This window comes from Rosa chinensis, chromosome 2, assembly GCF_002994745.2.
Source record: "Rosa chinensis cultivar Old Blush chromosome 2, RchiOBHm-V2, whole genome shotgun sequence".
Lineage (NCBI taxonomy): Eukaryota > Viridiplantae > Streptophyta > Magnoliopsida > Rosales > Rosaceae > Rosa > Rosa chinensis.
The window spans coordinates 69818190-69841602 of NC_037089.1; the positions used below are offsets into that span (position 1 = coordinate 69818190).

General features: G+C 37.7%; 3 protein-coding genes across 3 annotated transcripts; all 3 read right to left on the minus strand.

Annotated features, from left to right (window-relative positions):
- Nucleotides 1–1734: 1734 nt before the first annotated feature.
- Nucleotides 1735–4492, minus strand: LOC112189679 (BTB/POZ domain and ankyrin repeat-containing protein NPR1). The gene is made up of 4 exons (XM_024329024.2): nt 4413–4492; nt 3973–4094; nt 3522–3689; nt 1735–2904 (listed from the first exon to the last, which is right to left on the minus strand). Exons 2-4 carry the CDS (start codon nt 4064–4066, stop codon nt 2699–2701), a joined length of 468 nt encoding a protein of 155 aa, XP_024184792.1. The 5' UTR covers nt 4067–4094; nt 4413–4492; the 3' UTR covers nt 1735–2698.
- Nucleotides 4493–7516: 3024 nt separating this feature from the next.
- Nucleotides 7517–12347, minus strand: LOC112186569 (BTB/POZ domain and ankyrin repeat-containing protein NPR1). Its single transcript, XM_024325029.2, has 4 exons — nt 11129–12347; nt 9121–9886; nt 8642–8836; nt 7517–8006 (listed from the first exon to the last, which is right to left on the minus strand). Exons 1-4 carry the CDS (start codon nt 11672–11674, stop codon nt 7732–7734), a joined length of 1782 nt encoding a protein of 593 aa, XP_024180797.1. The 5' UTR covers nt 11675–12347; the 3' UTR covers nt 7517–7731.
- Nucleotides 12348–14580: 2233 nt separating this feature from the next.
- LOC112186303 (DExH-box ATP-dependent RNA helicase DExH6) lies at nt 14581–21583 on the minus strand. The gene is made up of 14 exons (XM_024324663.2): nt 21183–21583; nt 20942–21032; nt 20555–20855; nt 20397–20471; nt 20092–20136; nt 19843–19933; nt 19673–19731; nt 19031–19195; nt 18720–18772; nt 18406–18439; nt 18189–18278; nt 17099–18103; nt 15506–16588; nt 14581–15376 (listed from the first exon to the last, which is right to left on the minus strand). Exons 1-14 carry the CDS (start codon nt 21286–21288, stop codon nt 14870–14872), a joined length of 3705 nt encoding a protein of 1234 aa, XP_024180431.1. The 5' UTR covers nt 21289–21583; the 3' UTR covers nt 14581–14869.
- Between the last annotated feature and the right edge of the window lie 1830 nt (nt 21584–23413).

Consider the following 23413-nt stretch of genomic DNA (forward strand, 5'->3'; position numbering starts at 1 on the left):
CGATTAAAGCCTAACAAAGTTCATATTATTTTTCTAAAAAAGTTCATCTTTTTGTTTCTATATATCTAACAAAGTTCATATTATTTTTCTACAAAAAAACTCTGCCGACCTAGCTCTGCTAGGGTTTGGATTTCGGCGTTCCTTCGGGTTCACCGCTCCTGCACCTACTCCATATTCATGGAGTCTATCATGGGTTTCAGCCTATTTCTCTTTACTCTCGTCGCTCTCCACAGTGGCGGTGGTGGGGTGTTTGTTTTGATTGCTCGGGCAGAGGATGTTGGCTGCGGTGGTTGTCTCCTGGGGTTTCCGAAGTCTGGGCAATGGAGATGTGGTGGATTCTCTGTGCAGATGGTTGCTGACATAGATCTGGTGAAGGAGGATGTTGTGAGGGGCGCATGGGATAGTGGTGGTTTTTTTACTGTTGTTCACTGTGGCTAGCTGACAGAGGTGGCAAAATGCGGCGATTTGGTTTATCCAAGTGGAGGCATCGCGGCCTTGCGCAACTGGGGGTTGACAGGGACTTATCGAGATTTGGCTGGTTCTATTGGTTTTGATTTTGATCTTGCAGGTCTGGTGGTTCGCTCTTCATCTTGGTCTCTACATCGCTTGGGGCGGTTGGTGTGGGAGTGAGTCAACAGTGGTTCTGGCGATGGGAATGGAATGTGAGTCTGTTGCTTCTAACCCAGAGCCAACTGTGCATGATCCGGATCCGGGTGGAATCTGCAACAGGATCCGGATCTGGGATCCGGGTGGGTTTTGGATTTGGACTGCGACACGCTATCTTTGTTGTGTTGTGTGTCAAATGCTAAAATGGCTTGGGACTCCTGGGCGTTATTGGTAGTGGATTCAGGACCCAAGTTTATGGTACCTATTTGTGAAAGATCGTCTGCCAAATGTTCTGACACCCTTGGCCGGCTTCAATCTTAAGGTGGGAGACTGCCCTCATTCCAGTGTCAAATTGGTTTTTATCAATTTGTGCGTTGGAGTTGCATGGGTAGTCAAACCACCGACTACTCAATTCACTACACGGATGCAATCAGTAATGTAAAATCAGTGATGCGTTTCGACGTTGTTGCTCTTGCATTTTTAATTCTTGTATTTCTGATGCAATTTTCGCATCTTTTTCATTTCGTACTGTTAAGTTATTTCTTGATGCTTGAACAAAAAAGAAACAAAAAAAAAAAGTATGTATCTAACATATAGGAGGTTTACTTTTTGTTCCTATATATTCGATTACAGCCTAAATGTTGATAGTTTTTGTATAACATCTCTATATTAGAATTTTTTTTTTTTGTATCATACCTCTTTGTTAGGTTTTTTATTATATTATACCTATGATAGTGGTATATATCATTGCGTATCGACACCTATTAAGCTTGAACATTTTTATTATCTAAGCCCTACCTACATATTCATATTTAGTAAATACATTAGACATGTATTATTTGAGAGAATGTAAAAGGGCAAATTAGACATATATGAAAATAAGGAAAATATTGGTTGTAGGCATCCACTCTGCTTGGAAGGTTTATTAATCTGACTTGGGTGTAAATTTAAAGAAAAGTATGTATAGGTTTTTCCTAATAGATGGTTGAATTTTGGGGTTTATATCTAATTTTCTCATATTTTTATTGACGACAAATTATCAGCAGAAGATGTATTGCACTGTTATTGTCAAGAAATATATGTAGATGAAGGTGTTATTGCTTATGAATAATAATGTTACCAACGAAATTTCGTCCACAAATGTGTTATTGCCAACAAAAATTTGTCTTTATAGGTTCATACACACCTTTCATCTAGAAACACAAATTACGTAAAAAAAAAGAACTTTTTCTGGCGAAATCTTCATCGACGATTAAGTGATTAACCCCCTCCTTCAGAGATAATAAGGATGATGATGGGATCCGGCCCCTCTAAAGTGAGGAGGGTGTGAATTTACTTCATTTCATAAAATCATGACTCTCCGTCTAATCTAAAGGTCCTGCAAATTGACACATCATTCTTCCACCAATTTTTGATTTTTCGTCTAAACCACCGTTAACTTGCCGTTAGCCAAAAAAGAAAAAGAAAAATTTGGGATTTGGCTTGGAGTTGCTGTGCGCGTTTGCTTCTCTGTTCTTCCATGACAACTCATCCATGGTTGAAGAAAAGAAAGAAATAAAAAATCGTGCTAGCTGTTATTGACTTACCATTCAATTGTTCATTCTTTCTAGAAAGCAAGAAGACATTAAAATAGTAGTTGACAAGGTCCTTATGTGCTCACAAAGAAAGAGCCACTGAGAGATTATGTAAGATTCTTATCCAATTATGTAGGTAGTCATCAGCTTTCCCTCATCATGTATTGTACACTAAAAAACATAAAATTATGCATGTAATCCATTATCTGAAGTTGTGAACCATCGTGGCCTGGGTCTGTATTCAATGCAAGCAGTTTTTTTTTTTCCTTCTTCTTCTTCTTCATGCAACCATGAATTGCCATGGAAGCACAAAGCAAGCAAACGCAAAATTCCTAATTTTTTCTCTAGGGTTAACGGCAAGTTAACTGTGGTTAAGACTAAAAACCAAAAATTTGTGGAAGAGTGATGTGTCACTTGTTAGAACTTTTAGATTAGACGGAGAGCCTAGATTTTATTAAATTGAAGTAAATTCACATCCTCCTCACTTAAGAGGAGCTGGATCCATGATGATGAGGCTGTCAAAACTGACCCTGGTTTTCAGCCACATCCCTGCAAAATGCCTTCTGTATATCATCTTTAAGTTCCATGAAGCGCATCCTCTTCTTGTTTTTCTCCTCTTCAGGAGTTCCTTTTTCAAGGAAGTAATCAGCCATGTCCGTCTCATCATCCAGAAACATATCAAGAACTTCTGAGCAATGGGGGGAGAAGCGCTGTCCCATATCCACTGTCAATCACCATAAAACACGACTTACAAATTTGTCAAAGAATAATCAATGTAAAACACGGTTTCCCTAAAGTAGTTCTAGCTGCATATAAGTGACAAGCTTTAGAGCTAAATCAGATGGTTTCCAAAGACTCCTTGAATCTGTACCAACTTCACCATGGTACTAGAAAACTTGGATCCCATATCACGATTTGCAAAATGTTACAATTTTACTTTTCTACCTTACTTGATCACTCATCAGTCATCAACAGGAAAACAAACTAACAGAGAACTGTAGATCTTAAAAGTGCATCATGGAGCAGATGCCCGAAACTATATAAAAGTCTCAGTTCCTTCTTAATTTTTCTGCATAATTATTTTAGGTTGTCTTAATCCCATAGTACAGCCGTTGAGAAAACAAAGGCATCTATGACAAAACAATCCCATACTAGATGGTATTGGAACGAAAGGGGACAGTAACAGGTGCATTAGTGAAGGATCAGACTCCAGAGAGTGCTATGGTCAAAGAGGTCAGGCATCGGAAAATACTTGTCATAACACATGTCAAGGAGGCATGCACATCACACAAAGTTTTAGAGTACAGTTTGAGTTACATGTGGGTGGTAAAATGACCATACCTGTTTTAATTAGGGCTCGCAATTTTTCGTGGAGTCTTTCGGATCGTACAGAGGGTGTTTCATTCAAATCGACCTCTCGTAAGTTCCCACTAGAGTCTGATGTTGGATGATCCGCCATTTCCATAGCAAGCTTGGCTTCCGCAGGAAACAACAACCGTGCAAATGCCACTGCAAAATAAAGGAAAACTATTTGTTGACACTCATTTCGACGATGGAATACAAAACTCAAAGTAGAAATCTGGATAAAATGACATACTTTCTGCATTAATTAATTAGTGCAATTTCTACAAGCCAAACACTAAGAACGTAACAGAAAGACAAAAGCAATATCATGAACTTTACTTCACAGGGATTGAAGCCTTCAGTAGCAAGAGATACAACCTGCACTACCTAGAACTCAAACCGTTATCATAATAAGCGATGGATTAGTGTAACGGTTAGGAAGTATCACCTCTGTTTTCAAAATAGTCCAGCCTCACATTCAAATCATCAGCTATCACCTGTGATGTGTTTGACATGTTCACAGCCATTGAATTTCTTCGCATCTCTCTCCCTCTAGAAGCATAAACCACCCTATTAAAAACACCATATCATTTCTCAATTCTCAACAAACAAAGCATACTAATATGACTCAATTTCGCCAAACTGTAAATTACTGAGAACCTAGAAGCAGGCAATACTCAATTCTAAGCATTACCCACTTGTTGAAACATTGAGCAGAAATGCAGAATCCCAAAAACAAAGAACCAAGAGGAATTCAGATGCAGCTATATAAAAGCTAGGTACCCAGCTTGAGGTGGTAAATCCTCAATATCCCAAAATGGGATCTTTATTACTCATCAAATCTGAAGCTTGTGGTATTGAATAGAGAGAAAAGGATGAAGCTTGTACCATAAAAAGAGACCCTTTGACTTGGGTTCGATGCCTAATGAAGCAAGAGCATGGGATATGCAAGCTCTCAAATATCTTATATCTTCATATATAGCCAACAAAGAAAAGATTGAGTCAGTCGATAAAACAAATTAAATGAGAAAAAATGTTTATTAAAAAATTACCTTTTTTTTGTTGGGTCAGATAAAAAGATTACCTATTACAAATGAACAGCCCCGTTCCAGCTAACTAGGGATTATTTGCTCACTAACCGTCTGATTTCAATCGGACGGTTGATAGATAAGTGATGAAATCTAGGATGAGATCTGTCAACCGTCCGATTGAAATCGTACGGTAAGTGAGCAAATAATCTCTGGTCAGCGGAACGGGACTCTACAAACGAAATCGAAGGTCCAAAATTATATAAAAGAAGTTTGGTTAGATGAGAGAACTCCAGCTTCAAATCTTAAATTTTTTTGGGGTTAGTTGTCGATCGTCCTCGTCGGACTCCAAGGATCGTTGTGGTTAATTGGATTCCTCCAATTATGGGCTGGGTGAAGATTAATACAGATTGTGCCTGGCAACGTGTTTCGGGAAGAGCAGGTTACGGTGGAGTGCTTAGGGACTATCATGGCTCTTTTATGGGTGCTTTTACTTCTAATCTTGAGATTCTTAGCTCCGTTGATTAGGAGATCATGACGGTTATTCTGGCAATTAAGCTTGCTTGGGTTAGGGAGTGGAAGCACATTTGGCTTGACGTTGATCAACTATGGTACTTAATTTGCTCTGTGCACCCCATCTTGTTCCATGGAGGCTCCGTGCTGCTTGGGATAATTGTTTGCACTGTATCTCACAAATGCAATTTTTTTTTTACTTTGTCAAGGGGAACCCAAAGGCTTCCTAGGCCCAAAATAAACTCATTCGACGCATGTGAAATGCTCCAACTGTGCATTGAGCACAGTGCCTGGCCACTTCGACAGCTTCGGGGTTCGAACCTAGGTTGGGGAGCACACCCAACTAGGTAAGAACCACAAAACTACTTGCAGTGGTTTCGCAAATGCAATTTAAATCTTCTCATATTTTCAGAGAGGGAAATCAGGTGGCAGATGCGCTTGCTAATGTTGGTTTGTTATCATCAGGCTTGGTTTGGTGGAATGAGACTCCTCATTTTCTTCTGGATCTTTGTCGACGAAACTCACTTGATTTTCCGAATTTCCGGTTTATTTGAGTTGTAGTTTTCTTGTAGCTTTTAATCTGTTAGACTAGAGGTTAGAACCTCTTTAGTTTTTCTGTTTTTTGGCTAGGGGTATGGGCGTTGTCCTCCCTTCTTCTGTTTATAACATCCAACTCTTTTAATAAATCAGGTTGGGAGGCACTGCTCTCTCCAATCATATTTTAGCCAAAAAAAAAAAGGAACTCCAATATCCCACCAAAGAAGTTCGGCCTATTTCTGTGTTTGGTTTGTATATTTGGAAGATGGAGAAATAAGCAAGTCTTTCATCAATCTTTTTAGGACTAATTTCAGTTTACCCCCCTGAGGTTAGGGGTCGTCACCATGTTAGTCCCTCGAGTTTCAATTTAATCAGTAACACCCTTGTACTCTCCAAATTCATCAGCCTTGTCCAATTTTTGGACCTCTGTCCAAATTGGCTGTTAAATCTGTTATGTGGGCCCCACGTATGGGGGTAAAATGGTAATTTTGAGCTCCAAATTATAAAAAATATTTTTAAAAAATTCTGTTTTTCCTTTTTTTTCTTGTTTCTTCATTTTTTTTTTCTGTTTCTTCGCTTATTATTATTATTATTTTTATTTTTTAATTTTGTCTTCAACCTATACACCACAAGTTATAATAGGTTTATAAAAACAAAACAAAAAATACTCTAGGTGTTTCTTTTTATTTTTTTATTTTTCTTTTTTATAAATTTTTTCTTCAACCTATACACCACAAGTTATAATAGGTTTATAAAAATAAAAATAAAATACTCTAGGTGGTTCAAAAGCCTCTCGCTGGTCTACGATATTTGTGATATATCTCCGATAAAGCGAAGAATTTTAGAATATATCTGTAAAATATAATAGGTTTATAAAGTGAAGAATTTTAGGATATATCCCCAATAAAGTGAAGAAATATCTATAAAATGTGATTAAAAAAATAAATACAGATATTTCTTCACATTATTGAGGATATATAATAAAATTCTTCTCTTGCTGGTAACATCTCCGATAAAGCGAAGACTTTTAGGATATATCCCCAATAAAGTGAAGAAATATCTGTATTTAATTTTTTAAACATATTTTATAGATATTTTTTCACTTTATTGGAGATATATCCTAAAATTCTTAACTTTATAAACCTATTATATTTTACAGATATATTCTCAAATTCTTCGCTTTATCGGAGATATATCACAAATATCGTAGACCAGCGAGAGGCTTTTGAACCACCTAGAGTATTTTTTTGTTCTTATAAACCTATTATAACTTGTGGTGTATAGGATGAAGACAAAAATTTTTTAAAAAAATTATAATAATAAGAGAAGAAAATAAAAATAAAAAAAACAAAAAAAAAGATAAAAAATGAAAAAAAATCTTTTTTTTTTGTCTTGAAATGACCATTTTAGCCCTCAAAAGTCAGACTTAACGGTCCAAATTGGACGGAATAGTAGAAATTGGACACAGTTGATGAATTTAGAGAGTACAAAGGTGTTACCGATTAAATTGAAATTAGAGGGACTAACATGATGACGACCCCTAACCTCAGGGGAGTAAACTGAAATTATTCCATCTTTTTAACCTCCCTATTAATTAATACCATACGCATCATCACTTCTGCTGCTTTAGAATGGCACTCTGCTAATTAGGTGCAGCTAACTTTCACGACTTAAACTATGTTTTTGGAGAGTTAAGGGGATTGGATCATGGTTTTATTGCAAATCTTATCTCGAGGCTGTAATGATGATATCTAATGGATTACTGGAGAATCAGACTAAGATGCTTTAGTGAATTTGGTGCCTGAATATGAGTGATGAACTTCATTCCCTTGCCTCAGTGGTTAGGAGCTGCAGACATTCCATGAGCCTTTGTGATAAGTTTGATCTGAAGCACATGCACAGAAAGGGCCTTGCTAAAATTGAAGAGCAGACATTTGGTGTATCTCTAAAATTGTTAACTCTTGTAACAATTTACAAGCCAAACAACTTAAAAGTGATATATTACATGTTCACTTAACTAGCTCATTCTATGATACAGAGAAAGCCACAAAGCAGGCTTTCTAAGAATATATGAAAGCAAAATACAACTACAAAACTCATCAAAAATCATATGGCATCCTACGATATAATCAACTTGACCTTTTCCTAACCTTACGATTAACACCCTCCTTCGGAGAAGATGAGGATGATGATGAGGCCGTCAACTCTGGCCCCCGTTTTTCAGCCACATCCCTGCAAAATGCTTTCTGTACATCATCTTTAAGCTCCAAGAAGCGCATCTTCTTGTTTTTCTGCTCTTCAGGAGTTCCTTTCTCAAGGAAGTAATCAGCCATATCCATCTCATCATCCAGAAACTTATCAAGAACTTCTGAGCAATGGGGGAAGAAGCGTCGTCCCATTTGCACTGTCAATCACCAAAAAACACAACTAAGAAATTTCTCAAAGAATAATCAATATAAAACACTGTTTCCCTAAATTAGTTCTAGCTGCATATAAGTGACAAGCTTTAGAGCTAAATCAAATGGTTTTTAAAGACTTCTTGAATCTGTACTAACTTTATCATGGTACTAGGAAACTAAGATCCCATATCACTTGAACTGCAAAATGTTACAATTTCACTTGTCTACCTTAATTGATCACTCATCAGTCATCACTATGAAAACAAACTAACAGAGAACTGTAGATCTTAAAAGTGCATCATGGACCAAATGTCCGAAACTATATAACAAGTTTCCAAGTCTCAGTTCCTTCTTAATTTTTCTCAATAATTTCTTTAGGATGTCTTAATCCCATAGTACAGCCGTTGAGAAAACAAAGGCATCTATGACAAAACAATCCCATATTAGATGGTATTGGAACTAAAGGGGACAGTAACAGTTGCATTAGTAAAGGATCAGAGAGTGCTATGGTCAAAGAGGTCAGGCATCGGAAAATACTTGAAAGCTAAAAGACATCATAACACATGTCAATGGGACTTGCACATCACACAAAGTTTTAGAGTACAGTTTGAGATACCTGTGAGTGGTAAAATGACCATACCTGTTTTAATTAGCGCATGCAATTTTTCTTGGAGTCTTTTGGATCGTACGGAGGGTGTTTCATTCAAATCGACCTCTCGTAAGTTCCCACTAGAGCCTTTTGATGCTAAAAGGCCAGTGTACCCTGATGTTGGATGATCCGCCATTTCCATAGCAAGCTTGGCTTCAGCAGGAAACAACAACCGTGCAAATGCCACTGCAAAATAAAAGGAAAACTATATGTTGACACTCATTTCAATGATGGAATGCAAAACTCAAAGTAGAAATCTGGACAAAATGACAGACTTTCTGCATTAATTAATTAGTGCAATTTCTACAAGCCAAACACTAAGAACATAACAGAAAGACAAAAGCAATATCATGAACTTTACTTCAAAGGGATTGAAGCCTTCAGTAGCAAGAGATATAACCTGCAATACCTAGAACTCAAACCTTTATTATAAAAAGTGATGAATTAGTCTAACAGTTAGGAAGTATCACCTCTATTTTCAAAATAGTCCAGCCTCACATTCAAATCATCAGCTATCACCTGTGATGTGTTTGACATGTCCACAGCCATCGAATTTCTTCGCATCTCTCTCTCTAGAAGATCTATGCATATTCGGTCTTTGTTAGACACCTCTCCCTGCTTTGTGTTCTCATTATAATCCTTTGGTCTAGTCAACCTCCGGCAAATTGCAACAGCAGTTTGACCATCTAATGTAGTTTCTAAGGCAGAGGCTCCGCTGTTCAGAAGAGGAACTAGGACTGCGGGTTCCTTACGCCTTGCAGCCACATGAAGTACAGTATGTCCTCGGGCATTTCGAAGATTGGTATTCGCCAGACGTAGACCAAGAACCTCCTTAACAATTTTTGGATCACAGTATGCAACAGCATAGTGGAGAGCATAAGCACCATCTAATGAAATAGAATCAGACTCTTTTAGAAGAAGAGTAACCAGTTCAACATCATCAGAGTCTAATGCCTTGTGAATTCTCCCGATGCTTTTAAGCCTCTTTTCCTCCCCCGGCTCCATTTCCAGCATACTTGATTCATCCATTTGCTGAGATTCGAGACGGAGTGATTTGATACTATCAAAAACTTCATGAGGAAGCTCTTTTTCTAGAACCACATTGTCAAGATCTGACTTTGCTACCCTCTGGATGCAGTGTGAAAACAGCTGACTCTGTTTGCAGTGGAAAGAGGCTACAAGAATCGGAATCACGTCTTCAACAAGAGCTTTCTCGACAAAGTTAGTAAGCCGGCGCTACATAAATTTGTGGAAATGGTCAGTATCTAACTTTTCAAATGCCTAACAGTTGGCAAACACACAACATAAAAGATACAAACTTGCTGTTTTCTTGCATAAATATGGCACTTAACAGGTTATAATGACAGGATACAAAATTGAAATCCCAATATATGAAAGTATTGACAAAGTAATTCTGCCAAAACTATAAAACTATAACATATTGAGAGTTAGATATACCCAAAAAGAAGAATTAAAATGTGCTGATGTCAATAACTGAGATCCTTTTGTAAATAATTTAGATATCAAAATCCTACCAAAACGAAACAAGTGAACCATATCAACCAGACAAGAAAAGTTTTCGTACCATGGTTCTAGTAGTAAGAGATACATGAAACAACAAGCACAAAAGAAAAACAAGCATCCAAGCACAAAAGACTGTTTCATACACAAAAGAAGAATATTAGTATTCCTAAGGAACAACTAAAGACACAAATAACAAATTGAAAAAATAGATCAAACAGCTAGATTTATGCTTCAGAGATTCTCTCTTCAGAGAAGAAAAAAGTAGGGTTTGATTTGAAATCATAAGCCGCAGGCTATAGTGTACTAAAATAAAGGAGAAAGAAAAGCGGCTGTTGGACACATAGTGATTGCTATCCTTCAGAGCTTCCTTTAACAAATATTATAGCTGGAAATCATAGGCCACTCAAGCTATAGTGTACTCAATCCAAAGAAACTGAGACTGCAACATGTATGACAGGACTGTTGCACCAGAGGTTTCGATTTGGCATACTAGTATCTGACCAAAGTACAATTCAAAGCATTCAGAGGGACTATCATAAAACATACAAGTCTATTTCATCATCTTATCCATGATTTCGTCCAGTTTAGGGAAAGGTGAATTCAGAAATTGTATTTTGCAAAGCTTTCTGACAGAAAGTATCATAAGGATGCAACATATTACTGAGGCAAAGCAAATAATCACACGTGTTCCGGACATTTAGAGATGAAAAACAGTGTCATGTCTTTGCCACTTTCATTCAAAAGCTTTACAGACAAAAGTTGGATTCAGGTACCATGAAAATTCAAGCTAGAGCAAGTAAATATCATCAGCCTTTTCTAGTTTAAGCCATTTTAGCTTTAAAATGTATGAAAGAGATCCCTTCATGCTGTTTCTTTAAGAATACAAATAATTAAGTGGCTCAAATTGTATTAACAAAAGAGAATGTTTTAACTACGAAGGGAAGCATGAAATACCTGCACAACATGAACAAGTTCTTTCATCTGGAAAGTGGCAGCAGCATACATTAATTCCACAGCGTAATTAATAGCAGGGCCGCATGCTTCATGGGCACAATTATCATCAACACATGTTGATACAGTTGATACTTCTGGAGGCGGTGGCTTAAGTTTTCCAGTGTACAAGTAGTTCAAGACTACCTTGAATGCTTCATAGCCAACTCCACCGAAAGGAACCAATTCAGACATCATATACTGCGGTTTACCTTCCTTCTTCGAATCATCATTCCCCTTCTTAAAAAGCTCGTGGAAAAACTGACTGCGTGCAGCCAATATACACCGATTGACACCAACCGCGACCCCTTCAACAACAATGTCCGCATCACCATAGTCATATTGAGCATCAAGCAACAGCCTCTCCAGGTTATCACTGAGTCTGCTCAGACTCAAATGCTCTGTACTTTGAGAATTGGCCGAGGCAGATACATAGTTACCACTTGATCCATTCGATAGATAAGAAGACGCAAAGCTCAAAGATGACGAAAGGTCATTCAAATGATCCATGGCTCCAAACGTATGCAGTTCTATTTGAGCTTAATACGTCTATAAACAGATCAAGAACCACCTTAATAAGAAGACCCTATCATTTCTGATGCAAAGACCCAGTTTGAGAATTCATCCAAAATCCGAAACTCAGTTCTACAAATTACCCACTTGCTCAAACATTAAGCAGAATCCCAAGAACATAAAAAGAAGAACAATTTGTGAGTACAGCTAGGTACCCAACTTAAGGAAGTAAATCCTCAACTTCCCAATACACACATATATATAACTTGGATCTTCATAAGCCATCATCCCCATCAAACTCAGAAACCACAAAGCACCCTTGAAACCCTCAAAGGATTGACAAAATCCGAAAAAGAACAAAAAGGATTAAGCTTGCATACAAAGACACGACCTTTTGACTTCTAGTTACTGAAAAGCAACAGAGCTTGAGATGAACAAGATGAGGAGGAGCAGAAGAGGCAAAGCCTTCTGAACCAACCAAAGACCTGACAGGAATAGAGTCTTTGGAAGATGCTCTTGACATTCAACAAGGACTTGAACACAAGTTGAAGCAGCTTCCAAGAAGATCAATGGTCATAATCGATTATGGAAAAAGCCGCACTTCACAAAGACGGAAGTAGTTGTGAATCTTTCCATTGTTGACTGACTGCCTGCCAAAAACAATAAGACAAAACAATGGCAAAGGCCACATGACTACTGTAATAATGACAATGTCACCCCAAATGTAGATAATTTATTTTAATTTTTATTTTATTTGTAGGGATTTCCCCTCTCATTGAGCAAAGTTGAGTTGACTAAAGACTCCAGACTTCGAAACATGAAATCTGGCAGGGGCGGCTACTATCTTATATTGTCTGACGCGTACATTTAATGTACGTCACGTACCATTATCATTATCATTCTGATTATCATTTTATTATAAAAGATAGTCTAGTTGGTATGAATTCTACTGAAGTTTTTTTTTTTTTTTTTCACTTTAAATGGAGTTAAATGGAGTTTAAATTTTAGAGAGATTATTCAGAGCACCGCCGTATACTTGCACCAACATAAATGAATGGTTAGATTGCATTAAGTATGTTTTTTGTTTATTAAAAATAAAGTTGATAATAAATATAAGGGTTGAGATTATTTTATAAGGGTTTGGTCACTTACACCATCGGTGCATAGAATAATTTCCATAAATTTTAATTTATTTTTAATGGCAAAGAGAAGAAGCGTTTTGCTCCTTACACATGGATTAGTCTCTAAATCAAAGAAGTCTTTTGAGATACCATGTGACACTGATAGGAAAAAAAAAATTCTATAATTATTATTTTTTACTAAAGAAAATTCTATTCATATCTCCTCAATTGATATGTACACCTCTCATGATTTTTGAACAATTTTATTTTCAACTTTGTCCTTCTAGAAATCTGAAAAGAAAAAAAAAATTATTATTGCACAAAAGCCCTCTATCTCGTCAATGCCTTTGATTTCTGGGAAGAAATATTTTGTTTGATTCATTGCTGGTTTGTTTTGAATATTGTTGGTTAACAGAACAAGTAAATGAATTTTTTGATACTAAATCTTATTAAAACATTGAATGATATGACCTCTTTGATAAGCACATAAAAGAAGCATAACTGAACTTTCTAGCCCATAATTGAATTTTTCTCCAATTATGATATGATTTTCTCTTCAAATACCAAGACCAATCACCTCCAGACTCTAGTTGAAACTTTAGATTTAATAAACCCATATCAATATCATATCAGCATCAAAGTATTGTCATGTTCATTCTCGATCTATGGTTCACCGTAGTAATCTATCTCTGAAACAGACTGCAAACAAAGTGAAAAGATAATTCACAAAGGCTTCAAGGGGAGAACGGGCGATGGTGGATTCGACCACATATATACTTGATTCGCAGTAAAATGAGTCGCCCTTTGACGTGGAGGTTGGAGGTAAAGGTATCGTGTATAGAGAAAAAAAGGCTGATTGTATAGAGGAAAAAAAAAATAGAGGTTAAAATCGATAGTTTAGGGTAAAAATTTGAAGATAGAGATTCAAATACCAAATTTAGAGATATAAATATAAACACTTTTTTACTAATTAACTTTTCGAAAAAAGAAAAATATTATCATTACTAGTGCTATCCCACGTGGCCAGCTATGATTGGAGGGTGGTGTGAGTTTTGATGAACTCGACTACAGAGTATACAAGCTCATGAACCGCGACACCCGCCGTAGTATCCACCACCACCTTCGGCACGTTTCCGGCATCATAATCCGTGCAACCGTCGTAGCTTTCCAGCAGCCTCTCCATCTCCCGCCACGTGGACGGCTTGTGCCAGCTGGCTTCATCTTCATCTTCACCGCCGCCGCGCCGCTCGAGCCTCCGGCGCCACTCGTCCTCGTCCGCCGGCCTGCACTCCACCACCACCAGGCGGGCCCCGCCGGACGTCGCTATCTGGAGGAGCCGGTCGAGGTGGGCCCGCCGGGAGAGCGGCGAGTCCACGACGACGCTGAGCCCGAGGCGGAGCTGCGTGGACGCGAGCTGCCAGATGGCGCCGTACGACATGTCGTTCAGCAAGGAAGAGGAGACCCCGGCTTCCTGGAGAGTCAGAGTGGAGTCGCGCACGTCGTCTTTGTCTATGAGAGGGATTTTGAGGGTTGAAGCTAATGAACGAGCCAGAGTGGTTTTACCGGTGCCGGGATGGCCTTTCATGGCTATTATCACCGGAACCGAACCGCCCTTTCCTTCTTCGTCGGCCATTTCTATCGTTCTGTGACGAGTTTGGATTTGAGTCTCTGTTTTTATAACCTTGGTCTGGGAAAGCTGATAGGCCAAGCTGAGTCATGTGGTTTACGTTTATCTTCTAGGAAGCTTTATGATCCAAGTAAAAACAAGAAAAGAAAAAATCCGGTCTTGAACTTTTGATCATTATCTGAGACTATCTTATCACAGTTTGACTACAACTTGAACAAGAAATTTCCTAGAGGTTTAAGGAGAACTGAAACAAGGGCCTAAAGGAGTGGTGGGAATATGAAGCATTTGCATTTTCTGCTTCCCCATATATACGTCTATATAGTACAATTGCATCAGATAAATAACTTTTATCCACCATACCCACCACTGTTGGGACAAAGCAACCATCTTGATGCCGTCTCTACTGCCCTACAACATACAGTTCGATCTCGATACCAATCATCGTTAACCAGCCTGATTCCGGCGCTTCTTCCGCTTGTTTCCTGCGACAGGACCTGCTGGAACTTGTGAAGTGGGCGGCGGGATTGTGTTCGCAAAAGCTGGTGGGGGAGCACTGTGAATTGATCGGTCGCCACTCAACTTTGCAACTCCATTTATTAAGGCAGGTAAATCAGTAGCGTTCGCGAAAGCCGGTGGGGGAACGCTCTGAATTGATGGGTCGTCACACAACTTTGCAAATCCATTTAAGGCAGGTAAATCAGTAGCTCGCGATAGAGACCTCTGACAAACTACTCTCTGACGTAATGGCTCCTTTGATTTTGCTGCTTTATTTCCTGTCACTTTAAACTGTGCCTTTCCATCTTTACCGATCTCAAGTTCTAAATCTGAATTCGGCAAATCCATAGGCTTTGGCAATGGAATCCCAGATAGACCATCATAAGATAGAACACAGGCTATAGCATAAATAGATGCCCCAAGATCGGGAGGTAAAACTTCCTTTGGATGAGTAACCTACAGACATTAATACAGAATTAGACAAAATGGAAACTCAGTGGGTTTCAGGATGTAAATGCATTATTGTGCATCACTGAAAATTGCAATGCAAAAAACTAGCTGCAGAAGTAAGAATAAAGGAAGTACCGTAAATAGAATTGCTGCAGACAGGCGTTCCCTCAAGCAATAGATCTGAGCAACGTCAAGAGCTTTCAACTCAAAACAAAGCCACCCATCCACTATAACCATGACAGATTTATCAGGTGATGACATAATCTTCTCTTCGGCCTGTTCACCCGACTTAGAATCTATCTTCATTGCATCTTCATCACTTTCATACTCATTATCATCGACATCACTTCCCTCATCATCATTGGCTGGAGCAACAGCTATTTCTGTCGACAGCAATAGTAATGGAAGTGGCCCGACAACAGTACAGTTTCGTATATTCGAACCCCCATCCCCACGGGTTATCTCATCATATACAACCAAAGGAGAGCCACCACGTGCCTTGAATGCTATTTTAAAATTAGCAGATCGAGGGTGCAAACGAACTTTACTACCATCAGGAATTTCTACAAAGGATCCTTTTTTTTTCCCACTCTTAGTAGAAGAAAGCAATCTTCCCAACATGGGATACAGACCAGCCACAAGGACAGCGTGGATTATACCTGGATTGCGTGCATTCAAGCTACATCTAGACACATCCTCAGGAATAAACCCCAGCCGAATTAGCTCTGTTTGGAGTTGCTTTCGCATACCAGATAGCATCTGCATGGTACTTGCAGAGACAAAGTATTTAGCACAGAACCGATTCTCTTTACCCTGTTCTTTTGCAATCTTCCAGCAGTCAAATGCTGCTATGACTGCTAGCTGATCACTGTTCCCACCATACAATGAACACAGTTCAGCCTTAGCAGCAGCAGCTTTCTCCTTTTCCTCAGGCATCATAGGAAGAGAGAATGGATCCTTGTAGTCGGCAGCACAGGCCAGAGTTAAAGCTGGGTCGAGACAGTTCATCAGTGTGGCAAAGAATAGCATCTTGCTTGTCAATGGATGAACAGGTAAAGAACCTAGCTTTTCCCCAAGTTCTGTAAGTTTATCGTCCACCGACAAAGCCCCGATATCTCGAAGAACAGAAATCGCATTGTGTATGGTCTCAGAATGAGGAGGATCCAGCGTCTTGTTTAGGAACTCGTCTATCTTGCAATCCGGATCAAGCAACTTCACCTGTCAATAAGAAACATAATCATGAAACTTTAACACATCACCTCATCATACTCAATCTTTCACACATAGACAGCATCTTACTTTCAAGTCTAAAATTAATATTGAATATAAGGAGAAAACAAAACTTCTTTCTTAGTAAAGAGACAACTGTTCTTTTATTTGTTCGGAACAGTAGATATAGATTTATTGCAATCTCTCTACACGAAAATCACCCACACCGTCTTGTGAAACTTCTTTTATGTTGTCTGTTATCATTTCTCAGTTATAATTGCTAGTTACGATTGTACAACTCATCATTCGATAATTTCTTTAGTTACCAATATAGACTGAAAAACTAAATAAAGATCATTTGAAACGTTACTTGCCCTGTGCAAAGTTTCTTCTCTATCACACAATAACTTTCAACTATTCAATAACACACATAAGATTATACAACAGACAGCAAATTTCAGAACAAAGAGTACGCAATTTATTTCATGATTCAAAGTAACAAATTAAAACAGCATATACCTGAAGGCAAAGTTCCTCGATTGGCATTCTCCTAATCTCAGGCACCTGAAAATCTGACAATGCAGCTGCTCGAAGTTTAGAGTAAAGATGATAACAGATTCCAGGCTGACAACGGCCCGCACGCCCCTGTCGCTGCTTGGCATTCGCTTTTGACACCCAAGAAGATTGAAGAGTTGAAACATTACTAAAAGGATCATAATTTTTTTCTTTCATCCGACCCGTGTTTATAACATAAACAACATCATCAATAGTGACTGCAGTTTCAGCAATATTGGTTGAAAGAACAATTTTTCGGCAACCACTAGGTGGACGAATGAAGACCTTCTTCTGTTCAGCAGCTGGAACCATTGAATGTAGAGATATAATCACACACTTAGAAGGATCTCTGAAATATGGGTTCGTGAGTAATCTGTCCCTCATTTTATTTATATCATCCCACCCTGGAAGAAAAACAAGAATAGCTCCATCTTTCGAATCACTAAAAATTTTCCCTAACAATTGCTCAATAAGAATGAAATCAATATTCTCAGGATTAAAATATTGGAGATATTTATTGAGCAAATTTTGTTCTTCCATAGAGTTAGAACGAGCACTTTCCATATGCTCTTTCAACATCTGAGCAGATTCTAATTGGTTTACCTGCTCAGCCAACTCTAATGCAGTGGTTCCATCCTTGGCCCGTAATTGGCAGTCTGCACCAAATGATAGCAGCATGCAAACATCTCCTACTCTACCCCTTCCAGCAAATACCATTAATGGTGTAAGTCCAGTTACAGAATGCTGGTAATTAAATATTTTACGGGTTCCTTCAGTAGAAACCAATTCTAGAAGTGGATCAAATTCATCATCTGACCAAGCCAAACTAATTGCTTCATCTAAAGCAATCTTATCTTCCTCTGATAAGTCACGGTCTGCAGTTGAGGCACCTAATGCTGGGTTATCTAAGTGATTATTTTCTACAGATCTCAAGATAGACAATACATCCTCCAAATAGAAAGATTTGACCTGATTCAAAAATGATACAACATTAACAGGAAAGCAGCATGAGGTAAACAAAATGACAATCAACAACCTAAAAAAGAGTTCTTACAGGATAAGTGAACCCTGGGACACGGATAATTGGGCAGCCACCAAAATATTGTGAAAACCGTTCCACATCAACAGTCGCACTCATCAATATCTATCAAAATAGGTATCGTATGAAATAGACCATACATTAGCAATTAAATCAGCTCTTAAAAATTGCAAAATATATTTATACACCAAGAATAAAATATAAAAGATAAAAATTGTGTGCATGAACTAACCAGATGCAGATGAGGATGCGAAGGAAGCATGTCTCTGCACATTGGTCAATAAAAAAAAGGGATGAGTAAACTGAAGTCGGACTAAAATGTTCCAAATTAACGGTTCATTCAAATAGCTATTACCTAATAAATCTTCCACTTTCATCATTATTTACTTCATTATTTATCAATATTAAGTATTCATCATATTTAGCTGTCCCCAATCCAATATACTCAAATTTTAAGCTCCCATTCAGACCAGGAGCAAATACGCATACATGATAATTACCAAGCAAGTGATTACTGGTAATACATCAGCAAGTAAAAGAGTATACCTGAGAATAGCCAGAATGAAATCAGAGTGGCGATCCCTTTCATGAATTTCATCCTACATAGTTAACCACTGATCATTGCCTTTGCAATCCATAAATGACAGAAATAAAGAAAATGGGATCATCTGTTTAAACTTGTAACGAGGAAATAAATTCTACTATGCTCATGACCTTCGATGACAAAACACAAATATGATAGATAATCCAATAACTGGAATATATTCCTAATACATGTTCCAGAAAGAAATTAAGGAACTTAAAATGAAAAGAGGAGTTCACATCAGAAGCAGAAAAACAAAAGAAAGAGCAAGTACCACAATAATGTGAGTTATGTCAGAGAGATCTTGTTGTTTGGTTTCTTTATTCGATGCATCTGTTTTTGACCTACCACCGCCTCTGGAAATTAGAATCCTCAGTAGAATCCCATTTGTGCAGAACACCACAGATGAGTGCCTCCCACCTTTGCTTTCCAACCGTATCTAGCATTCCAAAAAAAAAAAAAAGTTCAGCAGAAGTCTGAAGTGGTCCAAAATTACTATGGAAGAGATCCATATGACATGGAATCCAATAGACCCTACATGGGACTTCCGTACATAATTGTATTATAACAAGCAAATATTTATTTATTGTCCTGGTACAATAGAAAAACACAAGAATTTCTCATATAGAATAATTGAACATTATACCACGATTGCATTTTGCACTTGGTCGTAAAATTGAACAATGTTCTTCCTATTTTTGCAATGACAAACCAATTTGTTCAAAATCCACAGACTAATGAGTATGGACTTGCAGAACTCATTTATTGCCTATTGACAGTCATTGTCTGGGACCTAAACAAAATTCAATAGTAAGCATGGAAGCAGTTCGTTATTTTTTTAACAACAGTTATGACAGAATGGTTGTTCATAGGATAAAAAGGCGACTAGTGCAAGACAACTCAAGAGTAACATTACCTTGTACCCAATATCCTCCCCAACATTCTGTCCTCTTTCATAAGAGATTCTCTCAGCAACTGAACAGAAGAACAAAAATATGAGAACTTTGTACGGTGTACCAGAGAAGAAAACAGAACAATATTTAATCAAAAACTAATAGCTTTGTATGCACAGAGAAGAGAGTAAACCTGATATGGCTGAGATACGCCTGGGTTGAGTGCACACTATTTTACATGCCTCACCCTTACCCCACATATGGTCCAAAAGATATTGTGGCACCTGAGTTATATTTAAAAATAATAATATTATAAGATTAATGGTCTAGTATATTAAGCAGGAAAGCTAGTTATTAGCTTAAAGGCAATATCAAGAAATTTCAGAATGATCTCATATACGTCCTCAGTAGTGACCATAATAAACTGGTAAGGAATTGGTACCTGTGTGGTCTTTCCGCACCCAGTCTCGCCAGATACAAGAACAACCTGCTTTCAAACATGGAACAAACTATAAGTCCAATAAGTTGTGCTGGAAATCCATTCAATCCAAACCACAGTTCAAGGAAGTTGGTGATACAGAATTTCTCATAGCCAATGACAAAGGGACGATGCTGAGACAAAAACACATCACATATATAACCTACACTGGGGAATTTCAACAATGACATTCATAAAGTGATCTATCACATGAGCCACTGTAACATAGATATTTAAGCACACATGGAGTAAAAGTTATGAAAAATAACCTGGTGAGATTCAACTGCTGACGTTACCACATCCCTGTAGGGTGCCATGGGTAGGTTAGACCTCTCTTTAGTAATCTGCATAAATAAAGTTGTAGAGCTCAGACTACTACATCTAAATTGCACAAGAATGTAACAAATCATTTTTAAGTCATAAGAACCTTGGCTTTTCTCATTTTGGCAGCCTGCATTTCCACTTTCTTTGCAATTTCGTTCTGGCTCATCGAAGGTCTGCAGAACAGCGGGTCTTTCTTGCGGTGGAGTTTCTGAAACTTGTCACTATCTTCACGGATCCTTTCTTTGGGTTCCTCTCCATCTCCGGGTGGGTACCACGTAAACAAATCCCCCAAAACTTCTCTTGTGTCCCCGGAAAACGTCACCTGAGGGATTCTTTCCTTACCATTGCTGATTGCCTCCATCCTAAAAAGCCTGTAAACCGAAACCTTGCGCGTTTTACCCGACCTACACAAAATTCATGCTCATTATCAGTAAAACAAGTAACCAAAACAATCTTTGCAACACATTTGTGAGTTGTGAGTGTCACTCACCCGGAGCTCTTGGATTTCATATCCATCTTGCTGCACTGTTCGTGGACGTAAGCACGTTCATTAACCGTCAGGTCTGTCCCAAATGTGTAAACTGCAAGCAGATATCTCATATAATTACATTCAGTTTGAATTGGCTATGAAAAAGCCTTGGCCTTTGCAACCATACACACAACCCAATAAGTCGAAAATCGCATTCGAATTACAAAGAAGACAGTTCGCCGCACAAAGACTTGACCTTTACCTTCTTCATTGGACTCCAGGAACTGCTGGAGTATGTCACGTATTCGGATCCTTGCCTCTTCTGAAATCAGAGTGGCCGGTCGTCCTCCTTTCTTCGTCCTCACCATTTTTTTTTGGGGGGGTTAGGTCGTGAATCTGAGTCGGAGTTTTTTTTTGGCGCTAAAGGCCCTTACAGAAGAAGGAAGAAGAATGTTGAGTGGAGGTGTTGAGGGGTCTTGCTCTTATAGCTGTGGTTGAGTTGAGGCTTGGCATGTACTTTTTCGATGCCTTTTGGCTTTTGCTGTTTTGCATAAGCCGGTCGGCGCCTTAACCCTCCCTTCCTCTCAAAGATTTGGAACACTTCCCCTGGAAGATTTGTAACACTTCCTAATTTCTTTTGTTTTTTTTCTCTCTATATGTTAAGGAGGGTTATTGAGTTTGGTGATATAAGTTTGGAGAAAGCTTTTAATGAAAATCACTGGAATGAGAATTTTATGATGATTTTATAATTACGGTTTGGGATACTTATTTTTCAATTACATTACAACAAATCAACAGATAGATATTTATATATGTAAAAATATATCACTCATGAAGTTCTCATTTAGTGGTCATTATCAGAAGCTCTCCTTATAAGTTTGTTTTAGTATATAAAGGTCTTGAATTCAACTTAAAAATCACTATGTACATGTGATAGGTACGAGAATTTGTGCAAATATATAAATGTTAATTCTTACTTTCTAAAATTAAAATTTCTTCTAATGAAATAATAAAATATGCTGTGAGGAAGAAACAAAAAACCAACATTTCAAAATAGTTGACATATACATTATACTAAAGATGGATCCACTGTTTATCACTGCATATCAATGTTCATGTAACAGTGGAATGACGGTTTTGCCCCCAGTGTTTAACTAAAATTACAATCCTTTTTTTTTTTCTTTCAATCTTGCCATATCTTTTCATTTAAACAAAAAAATTATTTATTATTATTTTTTTGTGAGAGAACAATTCTGTTTTGTATTTGTAAATTTCTACAAATGATACCTAAAGTAGATTTTTTTTTAAATCTTAAAAATGGAAGAGTTTCATTAATCATATTTCTGTAATTATAGTTCTCGCAAATGTGTAATCTGTTCAAACAGCTTATTAAAACTTACACTATAGAAACTTTTTTTCTAAAATTGTACTTCTCAAACTTATGTAACTATGATCTATTACATTTTTTATCAGAATTACAAAAAGAATTGTTTAACGACTAAGCACTATATAAAAAATTGTTAACAACTAACAAATCCAATTCCCGCGGCATCGCGCGGTTGCCTTTTCTAGTGTCAACTAAACACCATGAGTCGAAGATGAACAATCTATAACCAAAATAATTGACATTTATCAAAGAGTATATAGAGCAACCAATCTCGAGAATCATGATAAATCCATATAGCCAACATTGAGATGAATTTCACCCACTTTTACATCGTGTCTCAAAAATATTAGACCACGTGTTAGGGTGCTTAACCAACACACTAACAATAAAAACATATTAGCTAGTAATAAGACATTTAGCCCATAAAGAGCAAGCCCTAACCATAACACAACAACAAAACTAAGACCCTTAAAATGCAAACTTGGAATAGGAACTTATTTTATTTAGGCATAAAACAAAAATCACAAACCAAACAAAACTAGAAAACGAAATTGCCATAACGCTTTTCCTTATCCTTTCCTTGGAGTTTGGCACCAACCACTAATAGTAATGAGCAACCAAAATGAAATAGCTAGCTACACGACCCTATTTGTAGCTTGTAACTAAAATCTATCACTCTTGATTGCCTACTTAAACCACTTGAAGTTGATCTCTAGTATTGTTGATGTTCCCAGATAAGGGAAAATAAAGATCACCTGCAACAGTTATAACCAATCAACGACAACAAAAATAACAATAATGTTCATTTAGTCAGTAAGTGACTAAGAAAATTATACTCAACCACCAATGAATGTTAGTTCAATGGTGGAGAGAATTATTATTAAGTTGAGTTGTTTTGTTTTGTTTTCTACATTTAGATTTACATTTAAGGGTGATTGAACATAATTTATTTGGTCAGTAATTGACCAAGTAAACACCAATGCAAAAACAAATGTATAGAGATAGATGCCTCATCCGACTACACTCACCACGAGCCAACAAGGCAAGATGCAATTCCAACACATGAAAGGAGCGGCTAGGTGAGAGATGAGACCTTGAAAAACCAA

Coding starts and splice junctions, on each gene's coding strand:
- LOC112189679 (XM_024329024.2), bottom strand. CDS start 4,066: ATGCGAAGAAATTCAATGGCTGTGAACATGTCAAACACATCACAGGTG. Junction 3,690..3,972: donor GGACTATTTTGAAAACAGAG/GTGATACTTCCT, acceptor TTTATTTTGCAG/TGGCATTTGCACGGTTGTTG. Junction 2,905..3,521: donor GCGAGCCCTAATTAAAACAG/GTATGGTCATTT, acceptor GGTGATTGACAG/TGGATATGGGACAGCGCTTC.
- LOC112186569 (XM_024325029.2), bottom strand. CDS start 11,674: ATGGATCATTTGAATGACCTTTCGTCATCTTTGAGCTTTGCGTCTTCT. Junction 9,887..11,128: donor AACTTGTTCATGTTGTGCAG/GTATTTCATGCT, acceptor AAATTTATGTAG/CGCCGGCTTACTAACTTTGT. Junction 8,007..8,641: donor GCATGCGCTAATTAAAACAG/GTATGGTCATTT, acceptor GGTGATTGACAG/TGCAAATGGGACGACGCTTC.
- LOC112186303 (XM_024324663.2), bottom strand. CDS start 21,288: ATGGTGAGGACGAAGAAAGGAGGACGACCGGCCACTCTGATTTCAGAA. Junction 21,033..21,182: donor CCTGGAGTCCAATGAAGAAG/GTAAAGGTCAAG, acceptor ATCTGCTTGCAG/TTTACACATTTGGGACAGAC. Junction 18,279..18,405: donor CGCATCCTCATCTGCATCTG/GTTAGTTCATGC, acceptor CTATTTTGATAG/ATATTGATGAGTGCGACTGT.